General features: G+C 36.0%; 1 protein-coding gene across 7 annotated transcripts in view; it reads right to left on the minus strand.

The window, feature by feature from the left end:
• Positions 1-13,363, minus strand: part of NFIB (nuclear factor I B) — a 228,958-nt gene that overhangs the window by 53,002 nt on the left and 162,593 nt on the right. For all 7 annotated transcript variants that reach the window (XM_077765030.1, XM_077765034.1, XM_077765033.1 and 4 more), the window contains 3 exons: positions 12,586-12,654; positions 6,803-6,923; positions 3,881-3,999 (listed from right to left, as the gene is read on the minus strand). In XM_077765030.1, coding sequence (XP_077621156.1) covers positions 3,881-3,999; positions 6,803-6,923; positions 12,586-12,654 — 309 coding nt within the window. The remainder of the gene's footprint in view (positions 1-3,880; positions 4,000-6,802; positions 6,924-12,585; positions 12,655-13,363) is intronic.

The raw sequence follows: 13,363 nt of genomic DNA on the forward strand, positions 1-13,363 counted from the left end.
CCCCCCACTTGTGCTCGGCCTCTGTCTCTCAATAAATAAATGAGAGAAAAAAAAAAAAGGAAGTTACAAATAAACACTCAAAAGATTTCAAGAAAAGTATATCAACTAGGAATTGAGTCTCTGAATTGACTCAGGTGGAAAAAAATTAAGGCACACAAGATCAGATGGTATTTTTCGTGTGTTATTGGAATTAAAGAAGTTGTCGGCATACACATTGATAAGCTAATCTGGTTCTATTAATTTAACCATCAAAATTGAAAATGATGGAACATCATATACAAAAAAACCCAAGTTTTCAATTGGGTTGGAACAGTCAGGAAGTTTAAGGCTGGGAAATTCATAGAAGAGATTAGCAAGAAAGATTACTTTAGAATCTAGGAAAGGAATGTAACAGCAGCTGTCTAGCCCTTTGTTAGTGGCCAGTTTTCTTTTTTCTTTCCCTTCCCTCTGTGTAAAAGATCACAAAATAAAAATATAAGTATTGCATAATGTAGATATCAATAAATTTAGTTTCCCTCACTATATATAAGGGGAGATTTAAGCAAATTATATAGATTCCTACGAACTGTTTGACACTATTACATAGACCTTAGTTTTAAAATGGTCATGTCTCTATTCTGCAAAATTAAAAATTATAATTCTTTTATGACCAGGATATTGAAACTTTTCTGTGTTGTGAAAAAGACATACAAATATGAGTAATTATGCTTATAATACTCTAAAATAAAAATACTTTTTCATTAAATTATTAGAAACTACATAAATATTTATTATTACCAAAACCTATATTTTGCATTGAAAATTTGCCTAATTTCTTTTCAAAATTATTATTCTTTTCAAAATAAATAAAATTATGTTAGTTGTATTATATCCTATATTTTTGCCTACATGTAATAAATCTCAATGGCTGTTTAGGTTGGTGTTTCAGAGTATAAGGGAAAGCAGAATGCCACACACTGTCCATAATTTTGTTATCTTTAATTCTTATATTTCAAAAATCAGTGTTGCAAAGGGCTCTGGCAGGATTTTAATATGCAATGTTAATACTAACAGAATAAGGCATACCCAGGAAATAGTTAATGGTAAATTTTAAACATTTCTGCCAAATATAAACACAAGCATACTTAATCAACCAATAAGTAGTTATTGATTACCAATTAGCACAGAGCTTTGTGGGAGAAACAAGTATAAGACATGTACTAAAGCCATTACCAATACCAATCGAGTGGTGCTCAATACACCCTTTAGAGTATTCCCTTCATGACGGGCAACTGTGTCTGAAGAACATTTGAAGATGGACAAGAACCACCATGGGGCATTTTATTTTGCAAATTTTTAAAAGTCGATTTTCTAAGAACAAAAGGACTGCATCTGGCTTAGTAAATTTATAAAGATAGTACTGTACTGTCCTCATTTTTTAATTGTAGTTCAAGTCTTCTTCCCACAATGGCTTATTGTGCACATTACAAAGTCTTCAGGGTCTTCAGAATTAAAGTGACAAGAGTTTTTTTTTTTTTAAGTACACTTGAGAGTGGATCATTCTTCCTTACTCTTAATATAATATGCCCTTCCAGACTTCTCCAGTAATTCTAGTCATCTTGACAAAAGAAAATCACCAAGACAATACAACGATTTTACAAAGAGAAAGAATGACAGTTTCCCTTCTACTTTTCAAAAATGTTTTATAATATGATTTGAGATTGGCTTTATTCAATAGGCTGAAAGAGGAATCAATTTTTACAAAGTGACACGCTCTATAATAAAGAACACCTACACTTCTGAACAACACATCCATTCCCACACATTCACAATGTTATTATTATTACCATTAGAATCTTTTCCAGAATAATTTTCAGAAGGGGAAAATATGGCTTTGTTTAGAAGAAAGTGACAATGCCCAGTTAAACAAGCAATAATATATAAAGGGTTGAGGGTTCTGTTTTTTTTATTCTTCTTTTTTTATTCTTACTTCTGCAAGTCTGGTGAAAGTCTCAGAAATATTATTTCTTGCCTTCACTAATGAGACTTCTGTTCTGCCTACCAATCTTTCATTTATCCAACAAATATCTTTTGTGTCCCTACTATGCACCAAGGTGCTGGTTACATAATAGCTAAAATAGATAAGGTCCCTGCCCTCACAGTGCAGACAGATTTAGACAATGAATCCCATAAATGAGTATATAGCTATCTATTATGAGAACAATGAAGGAACACTATTGGGTGTCAGGAGAGAAAAATACTAAGACCTAATTTAGACTGTAATCCTCAATTTAGGCTAGGACTTGAAAGATGCCCCAAATTTTGCAAGATGGAGAGTTAGAAGAGAATTCCAGAGGGCATGGCTTAGATAAAGTTCTTGGGTCTTGCCTTCCCAAGCATTACAAAGCAGTAAGGTAAGTGCAAGAAGAAACATCAGACAGCATCTGCTGAGGCCAGGGTGGTAGTCTGAGGCCAGACAAGGAACCGGGCCTGTCTATCATAGGAGAGAATTTGGATTTTCTCCTAGGCGGACTGGAAAGTTGCTGAAGGATTTCAGCAGGGCAGTCATATGATGGTATTAAGTTTTATAAAGACTTTGTCTACTGTCTGAAGAATAGATTTGGAAGAGGGGGAGGTCATCTCAGAGTCAAAACTCTCCTGCTGATTTTCAGATCCTTCTTTAAAATAACTCATCATCTCTCCTTACTTCCTTACCCATGCAGTGTCCAGCCACACAGTATAACACGGCCGTTCTGAAACTCACTCGTGGCACAGTACTTGGCTCTGTTTTTCTCTCTGCCCACTCTGCCCCTTCTTGACTAGTTAACGATCTCAACATGCTAAAGAAGACCCACCTGACTCAAAGTCCAATGCCTCCATGATGTTTCTTTCACTATTCTTTAGATCCTATGGTGCTAGGTATGAAAATGTGGAGCAGCAAATAAGTCCTGAATAAGAAACTGACTTTGACTTTAACCGCTATGCTTCAGAGTCATTTGAAGCATATCTCCTTAGATAACCTAGTACACAGTTCCCCAACCTCAGATACATACACTTAAGTCATGGGCTAAAAACAATTGATAAAGAGATTTTTTTTCTTTTACACTTTTAATAAAATGCAATATTGATGTGAAGAAATTTTTCAACTATTTTTATGCTTCTGATATAAATCATATTTATACACATACAGAGCAACAAAGCTTTGGAGTTAGCTAATTTTTTTTTAGTTCTGTGCTTAATCCTTAATCTCCCTCTAATTGTGGCCAAAGGGCATGAGGATGTCTAATGAAATATAAATATATTTAACCCAATAGACTTTAAGAATGAAAACACACTAAGTCTCCATTTAGAGAGCCAAGTAGTATCTATCAAATTCTATTTTTCTTCAAAGCTGCCCTACAACTGGGTCATAGTTTCATCTAGAAAGAACCATTAGATTGACTCAGACACAAAGTTTGTATTAACTTGTATTTACTGTTTACCCTATACCCACTTCCCAAAAGGAATTATGGCTTCCTTGAAATGGGAACTTTCAGTAACTTGCACCTGCAAACCTCCCACACAGAGTCGCAAACAGATCTCACTGAATCAGAACTTGCGGTTTTGCTGCAATCCAACCAACGAATGCAGATAGCCCGTAGCCAGTCACATCCATAAGTGGGGGTTCTAAAAGATCGTTCTGTCTGGGAAAAAAAGTCCAACAGACATGGAAAATACGGGACTTTTGTAACTTTGATGACCCGTGACTAGTACCTTATCTAAAAATAATTTCACTGCAATTATTTTATGAAGAAAATATAATCCATATCAATTCAATTATGAAACTTTGACTAAACGGAACTTTTGAAGTAAGCTGACATCTTAACTCTAATGCATCTGGAGGAACGTCCTTATTGCTCACCTTGATCTCTTTCATGCCATGTTCGACTTCCAGCAGCTGGTGAATTCGGAGAGGGATAGAAGTCTCCTGTAGGACTTGGCTCCATATTTTCATCTATGGATATAGTTTTGGGTCTTTTGCTGTTAAAATATGACAGCAGTTACATTAGTGGGCCAAGAAGGCACATAGCATGTGAATGTATACAATTTGAGAAATTCTTATTGTGAAAGATTACAAAAACCAAAGTAATAGGATCTCAGAATCATTTCTGAAATAATGGAGTGTATTCAAGACTTCTATAGGAATAGCAAATATTTCTAGTTGTATATATCATTTATTACACCATATTATGCCTGTACCTGCCTAACAGGTAGGATGTTTATTAAAGTTACCTTTTGAAATATATTTCCAAAGAAATATCAGTACTAAAAAGGGAATTTTTGATGTGTGTACTAATTTTCAAATTAGTAAGATTATACCTGACTCATCATTATTATCAATATTAATAATATTCATTAGCATAGCACTTACAGTTAACAATGTAATCTTTTCATTTTAATTTAAAGATAAAGCAATTGAGTAAAGTAGAACATGAGCTTTGCAGTGGAACCAGCCTAGTATCAAATCTTGACTAGGCCACTCACAACTTAATAGTAAGCTCCTTAACCTTTGTAAACTCAGTTTAATCATTTATAAAATGGAAACAATAAAACCTAGTTCAAAGGGGAGTGGTTGAGAGGCTTAAATGAATTATTAAATGGAAAGCTCTTAGTTAAGTGGCTGACATTTTGAAGATCCTTATTAAGTAGTAATTATTATTAGCAATCCTATAATTAATAATATCAAACAATTCTGTTATACTTTATTGATTATAAATTATCTTATATATTCTTTATATTTTTCTAAAAAGTAGTTTAGTGATCCTTTACTTTTTTAAGTTTATTTATTTATTTTGAAAGAGAACGTGCAAGCAGGGGAGGGGCAGAGAGAGAGGGAGAGAGAGAGAATCCTAAGCAAATTACCCTGTCAGCACAGAGCCTGATGCAGGGCTCGAACTCACGAACCATAAGATCGTGACCTGAGCCAAAATCAAGAGTCAGCCACCTAAACTACTGAGCCACCTGGGTGGCCCATGTAATCTTTTATTCTTATGATCAACCATGAAAAACAGGCCATTGCCAAATTCAAACCAAATGGTATACTTTTAAAATGATCTATTTTAATAAAGAAAACATGGCTCATCCCAATTATTAATTTTTTTTAATTTTTTAAAAATTTATTTCTGAGAGAGAGACAGACAGACAGCGTGAGCAGGGGAGGGTCAGAGAGAGAGAGGGAGATACAAAATCTGAAACAGGCTCCAGGCTCTGAGCGAGCGTCAGCACTGAGCCTAACATGGGGCTTGAACTCACAAACCGTGAGATCATGACCTGAGCTGATGTCGGACGCTTAACTGACTGAGCCACCCAGGCACCCCACATCCTAATTATTAAGAAAAGTAAATATTTAGGGTAGAGATTAAAAAACTACATCAAGGCACAGACCAGCTTGTATGATATATTGCTTTCATATATTCCCACCAATAGCCTATGAAGCAGTCAATAAGGACTATGAAAATGGATTTTTTCCCTTAAATTAAAAAAAAAATCTTATTCACATCTCTGCAGGCAGAATCTAAAAAAAGATATCTTAAGAATTAACTATGTAGTGATAACAAACATAATGTCATAGGCTTTCAGAGTTGGAACTGACTGCAGAACTCCTATACATAAATTAGCTCTCCTTTTTCTTACAAGTGGGGAGACAAATTTGGAGAAATTCCATGAATTTCCCAGAGCATGTGAGTGGAAGCAGTCTGACACGAAATAAGGACTTCTGACTTCCAAGACTGTCCCCTTTTCACTGCACTGTTTCCAAATTCTAGAAATACATGTACATCTGCGTATATTCACAGATGTACTGTGATTAATATTGAACTCAGCTCTCAGAGTATTAACATGATGTAGAAGATGGTAATTTCTATCCATGCAAAACCACAGTGAAAGTAAATAACAGTTCTTTAGTTTATTCCTATGGTATTCATAGTTAGAATGCATATTTTTTCAAACTCTCCTTAAAGCTAATTCGCTCAGCTGTGAATCAGCAGTAAATACATAAGAAAGACAGAGTGATACAGAAAACATTTTCATAAGGAAATAACAAAGAAATGTTTTTGTGACCGTTTTTATTGTGAATGGCATAATATCTAAAACCAAATGGCCACGAAGAAAGATCTATGTTGACAACAGACTGACCCATCAGATCAAATAAGAAACTACTATTCACACTTCAAATTCAGAAAAACTAAAGCATTTTCAAGACCCAACTAAGTCACAGTTTTAGTGATAGTAAACCAAATTACCTTGCTATGCAAATTAACTATATGAAAATACAGTTTGACCATAAGTGATATGAAATTGAACTTAGTTAATAAACACAGAAATGTGGATAGCCTCATAGTTAATTCAAATGCAACTAACTTTCATTAAAACAGTTTAGGAAAATAATCTCCATGTTCCCTTATTCTTAAGAAGTGGATATCATACAATGAAATGTTTTGCTCTGGAATTCATGTATGTGCTTACATTTGATCATTGGTAGATGTAACGCTCTGAAAAATCATATTCATATATTTTCAGAGTTCCCTTGTCCCACCCAAAAGATTTTTTTAAATGCTTTGAACAACAATTACATTGCATTTTCAAATATCAAAATAAATTTAATCAGATTAAAGATGAAAAATATATGTAAAACCAGCAAAAATTCTTGAACACTTTCTTGGCTTTGTATCTTTACCTTTGTATCTATCTACCTATCTGCACACCCACCCACCCACCTATCTGCACACCCACCTACCTACCTATCTGCATGGAGACTGAAAACAAGTGCGGTTCTTTCAGTTACCTGCTTGGTGGAGAAGACAGTGACCTCTGAAGATTGACCCCCGAGTTCATGTCATGATAGTATGGTTGGCTCGGGATTTCTCCAATTGGGAAGTTGACTCCAGTTCCCTGGGTTATGGGCGCTGAGGAACAAAACAGAAAGAAACATCAGGAATGACATTTACAGTTATCATCTCTATTTGAATGTAATAATCTAATACTTGCCATGCCTCCGGGCAAACTTTCTTTCCCCTGAGACTCTCATACCAACCATCCACCAGGGTATAACATGATAAGACTTCCTCATGATGCTAATGTTCGAGTTTGGAAACATATGGCACTCAGACTATAATCACTGGTTACCACTTCCTCTATTCCCAGTTCCCAACCTTCTCCACTCACCCCTTTGTTATAGTTGTCACTACATCTGTCACCACACTAGTCTGTAGATGCGTCAGAGGAAACATGTTTCCCATTGCTCAACACCAAGCAAGGTGTTTTGTATTCAGTTGGTTCTCAACAAACAAAACATTTGTTAAATAAATCAAATTAGAATATTAACATTAATGTCAGAATGCATTAGAATGCATTATTTAACTGTTTCTTATATTAGGGCAGGCATACGAGTAAAACTGACATATGTGAAAAAAAAGCTAAGTTTTTTTCCTCCCAAAATACACATTCAGGTTTCATATATGAATAGTTAAGTGTGGCTTTATTCAACATTTATGCTTTGTTTTCTTAAGTTTTTATGCCCAATTTTATAAAAATCACTTAGAATGTACTAATGGAGCTTTATACTTTTAGGTATTATTTTGTAAATCAAGGAATTTCATTCGGTTAAGTGTCCAACTCTTGACTTTGGTTCAGGTCATGAGATCGAGCCCCACATTGGGCTCTGTGCTGGCAGTGCAGAGCCTGCCTCCGATTCTCTCTCCTTCTCCCTCTGTCCCTCCCCCATGCATGTGCTCATACTCTCTTTCTCTAAAAAAAAAAAAAAAATGGAAGTCTTTTTGAGTTTGCTGATATATTTTTAAACTGAGAAATTTATATATAAGTATTGGTTTGCATACAATGAATGACATCTGTTCAAATTTTAAAAAATTGTTTCTAGGTATCTTGAATAAACCCAGGAGGCAGCATGTTGTATTAGAATGAGTAGAATCTTGGGAGGTAGCCATTGACTTTGAACTCCCTCTGCAACTTCTGAGCTCTATGCTCCAATTTCCCAAACTGTAAAGTGAGAAGAATAGTAACCTACCACCTATGATTATTTTGAAGAGGAAATGAGGTAAAGAGTTTTAAAAGCCCAGCATCATGCCTGGTGCATAAGAGGCATTCAACAACGGAACTTCCCTACTTTCCTTGATTTCTTCCCCACATCTCTTCCCTGGCAGCCTGGAGTAGTTAGCAAAGAGTGAACAGTTCAAAACACACTGAAAGAGATGAAGAGGTAGAAGTGAACCTATTTGTTGAAAATCTGTTCGTTCAACAAGTTGTTATTTGTTTCCATTACAGGCAGGTACTGTAAGGGATAGAGAACAGTCTAAGATAGTTCCTGTCCTTTAATAAAACAGATTGGGCAACAAGCTGGGTAAACAAAACACTCATGAAAAAAACAGAAATACCAGCATAATGCAGATTATAATGAAAATGACCAGTGAATAACATGACCAACAAATTCTATAGGATTTAATGGGAAGAAGAATCCAATCCATGTGTGAATGATCCAAGAAGTCTGGGGAGATGCCATAGCTTGTACTGGACTTTGGAGGATGAGTAAGGTATTAGGGGGAGGTCATTCTCAACAGGGGGTTCCCACAACAGTGAAGTCAGGGGCAGAGATAATATGCAAAGTGAGACCAGGCAGGTTGGTGTCAAAGGACAGTGCTTAAGAACAGTTTTTTCTTTACCTGTTTCTATAAGGACTTCAAAAGCTCCAATGAGAGACCATGTGTCCTGGGACTATAGCAACAAAACTCTAGAGCCCTTGTGATTCACTCTATGAACACACGGTCTACTTAATCTTCCTTTCTCCTGACTCTAGTTGAATATATGATTCCAAAAAGAATGCAAATTTTCAAGGAATTTTTCTTACCCAGAATTTTAATGTGTGTTCATGAAATATGTTCGCTGTTGGTTGATTATACTTCTTTTTTTTTTAATGTCTATTTATTTATTTTGAGCAAAAGAGAGAGAGAGAAACTGAGCACACACGTGCATGAGTTGGGGAGGGGTAGAAAGAGAGATAGAGAGAGAGGGGAGACAGAATCCCAAGCAGGCTCCATGCTCCCAGTGCAGAGCCCAATGCTCATGAGATCATGACTTGGGCCAAAACCGAGAGTTGGACACTCAACCGACTGACCCACCCAGGCACCCCATGAATTCTATTTCAATATCAGGTAGGTCAAGATTAACCTTAAGATATTTTTAAGAAAGTATGAATAGGAGGCATATGTGTATTACAGAAAATTAATCAAAGAATATACAATGAACATCTCCCTTCTCATATTAAAAATAAAATCGAGAGACACAGGATAATCTCCTCTCCAAACTTCTGGAGTTTATTCCTTCTGTTAAATCACTCTTTTTATATCATGCACTTTAACCTCATTTTACACAGAAAATATTTGTATTCAATGTGTCACTACGCCTAATGGCTTGAATTGTTTAGGCTAAAATGCAACTGTTGTAGCTTGAGGTATACCGGAGTTAAAAAAAAAAAAAAATGCAAGGTAAGAAATCCCATAGTAACTACAAGCTTTAAAGTTTATTATTAGAACCATGTTCTCTGTGACACTGGAAAGCAGGGTACGTGCTAGAAGGAGGCATTTGAGGGACTTAGTGAAAGTTAGTAATCTGACCAGCCTTCTACAAGCACTAGATACCATTCAAAGAACTGAATTACTAACAGGAGACTTACAGGTTATATTTTATGTAAAGTATTTGCAATTTATTAAGCTCATGCAATATTTAAGCAAAGATCTGTAGTTTCCATTTCATACATATGGCTTGACAGTCAACACAGATTGCTCGGCCATAAACATCCTAGGTGAAATTTATAGCAAAATAATAAGAAATCTTTGGAAATTTTATTTTTCTAAATTTTGTTGCAGAAGGATTGTAAGAGAGTATCAAGGCATCAATAAAAACAATTTCTCCACAGATTTCTACATGGGTATTGTAAAACTTTAGTGAGCATTCCGACATTAAATGGGAGAGTACAAGAAGACAAGTAGATTAATACTAAGCATGGCCAAAATCTAAAGCAGCTCTCACCAAATGTATTTAATAACAAAAAGAATATACGAGCATGGCAAGTACCAGGTTGATACTCTTGTTTAAAAGCCTCTGAAAGAAATTCCATCAGAAGCAAAGATCAGCGTTTGCGCCTCTCCCGGAAAACTGCAAGAAGTCCAAAAGCTGCAAATCATGTTTAAGAGGGCTGCCAATATCCCCTTAGAAACAGAGCTACGAAGAGCCTCAGATTCTAAGGGCTGGTCTCCAACCCTTCATCTCTCTCATTGTTCTTCTCACTCCAAAAGCAGATCTTAAATCAACTTTTAAGATGGAGATAATATCATGCAACAGAAAGATCACTATCCTAAAACTGAGTAGCTTCATTAGCTAAAGTCAACATGCACATTAACGGGTCACGTGATAGTCAAATTCTGGAGGACAGAAGCCATTAACATACTGTAAATCCTCAGGAAGTCAGAACTGGTGATATACAGCGTAAGGCTATGCTGAAGTCTCTGCTTACTTAGCAAACCCTTATTTCATAAACAATGAAGTTCAATTGTGTAAATAAGGTTATGATGTGGATATATTAAAACACTTAGGAGAATAACTTCTCAAGCATTTCACAGACACCTATTTACATACAGAGTAGAAACTAAATGTTTGCTGAACAAATTAACTAATGAATGAAAATACAGATAATTAACCTACTAATTACAAATCAGTAATGTATGTCCTAACCATCTCTAAGAGATGACAGTATAAGCTTAAAGAGAATGAATGAAGTATCTTAGATTTACCTCACTTTTGAACTGGTACAGAGAGGTATGTTTCTCATCTTCTTTTATGTTTCTAATTCAGATCTTTTCAAACTATCACCCTGGGATTTTAAAGGTTCTATGTGGCTGCCCTTCTGTAGCATCTAGCAAAGTATTACCTAGAATGAGGAGCTAATGATATTTTCTAACAGATGATTCTTCTGTCCTTCTCACAAGAAGGATGAAAATATATTTTGAAACTTAGAAATAGACAAATTCAAACAAATAATGGTATAATGTCTCCTAACTCTAGCAGTATAGCCTCTCTGCTAAAGAACAGTATAGGGTAAACAACCCCCCCACACATACACCTCCCACACACACTTTCAAATTCCCCCTTCCTTACATGATGCCAGAGAGTGGCAGTGAGTAAGTCAGACATGTTCCTTTCCAAATTAAAAATAAGCACAGAAAACTTTCAAATGTCAGAGGCCTTCCATACCACATTATTGATCAGGGAAAAACATGCAAGGCTCATTGCCTTAGTCAATGGAGTAGACCATCAGAATCCTCTTGTCTAGCAAACATGAACCCTGCAGTTGCTAGGATATAGGATATTAGATGTTGATCTACACTGCCCTAAGTAAACAGACTCACGACAGAAGTCTGTGGGGCATGTGTTTATCTACTGGAGAATATGTCAGAAAGGATCAGTTACTTAAGGTCTTAATGGTCATGTATATGACTAGGATACATGCTATTTGCACTGGCCACTCTAGAAATCGGAACTCTTGAAGAAACTATGGTTCAAAAGACCTCCTAGCTTGGAGATTATATTACTGACCATAACTCTAAACTCTATGCCACCTAAACTTACCCTCCATGACCAGCTCTGTTCTTTTTGCATCACCACAATTCTTGGTCATGACCTCGGAACTAGACCCACAGAGCGAACACAAGTGAAACAAGAACAGAGTGCCACTTCATCGTGTGCTTAACATCATTCTAAACTGTGATGCTCCCTAACAAAATGTCAGGTAAAAATACAGCCTTCAAAGTTACATAAATAAGTTAAATCAGAGAAGAGAGCAAGAAGAAATGAGTCACCTCCTTTAAACATCAGCCATGCCAGAAGAGCTACCTCTTGGCTATATCGGAACACATCAGCAATAGGTAAAACAGTTGAGTCAGTAAACTACTCCCTTGCTTAGGTAGCTGGCCAGGTGAACTTCCCAAAGAAAAAATCTCATCCGGCTTGTCAAGAATGCTGTCTCAGGTGAGGTGGCCAGTTAAAACAATTGGACATTGTTTTGGATAACAATGCTTTCTATCTATATCCAAGCTACAATCTGCAAAGTTAATTTCTGCATCCCTCTACACGCTGCATGTTAGTGTGTATATCCTGTACATCTCTGAGCCCCCACCAAAATGTTAGGAAAATGAAAAAGCACTTATCTACAGGAAACTTATGTGGGTTATCATAACAACATGGAGCACATTTAATTAATCACGCTTCCTTTGATATAAATGACCATCTATGGTCACAGAGCAAGCAGCGAATTAAATGAATACCAATAACACAGCAATCAGAATAACCCCCAAATAATTTTTCTACTCCACAGTTCGAGGATTTAAATGCCAATATTTTAGAAAATTAGGCAAAATGTGATTTTCTCAGAAAGATGGAGATATTAAAGCTCAAATTTTCCTCATAAGTGGTAATTCTTCATACTGAATTTAAGATTCCATATAGAAAATATTTTCAGTCCTACTATATAATTAAATAATAAGAAAACAGTTTACTTACTTCTGGATACCCTCACAAGTTCTGATACATTGAAGACTCCAGATTTTACAAAACTATCCTCCAGGTAACCTGAAAACAAATATCAAGAAAAGAATCAGCATTAAGCAAGAAGCAAATAAATGATGAAACACTAGAATTTGTTGCAGTGTTTTTAAACTGAAGGTTAGAACAAAACCCAAGTATGCTTGTAACAAAGACAAGTAAAAGCAAAACTCTCTGAATAAAATCTGTGTCTGTTTAAACGAAAGTAAAACATTTAGAAGCCAAATAATTTCCGAGGAAAATTTTCCTCAACTTTCTAAATGTTCAGGGCAATTGCTCTGGTTTTATTTGCCAGGGCCCGCACACAGAGAATGAGGGTTCAGGGCTTCCTACTGAATGCACTCAGCTCGGTAGCACCCGGTAGACTAAAGTCTACCCATTTAAAAAAAGGAAAGAAAGAGAAAGGAAAACCACAACCACAATTAGAACCTTGCTGGAATTACTTCAAAGGTCTCTTGAAACCACTGTTCTTTCGCAAATCCTTCCCTGATTAAAGAAAAGTGAGCTGCTGTTACCAGCACTCCCCCACCCCTGTTCCAGGGTCATGAATCACACAAAAGCAGAACTTGTACATACTGCAAGTCCTTCACATAGACCTTTTTCCATGCACCTTTGATAAAGCTCACATGATTTCACTGTTCTCTCACTCTTGCTACCACTTCCTTGAACCCCCCTTCATTTCAAGATGTGCATACTTTTTGTTTTGTTTTGTTTTGTTTTTTTAGCAAATGGTGAT

This window comes from Crocuta crocuta, unplaced genomic scaffold (assembly GCF_008692635.1).
Source record: "Crocuta crocuta isolate KB4526 unplaced genomic scaffold, BGI_CrCroc_1.0 scaffold687, whole genome shotgun sequence".
NCBI classification, from domain to species: domain Eukaryota; kingdom Metazoa; phylum Chordata; class Mammalia; order Carnivora; family Hyaenidae; genus Crocuta; species Crocuta crocuta.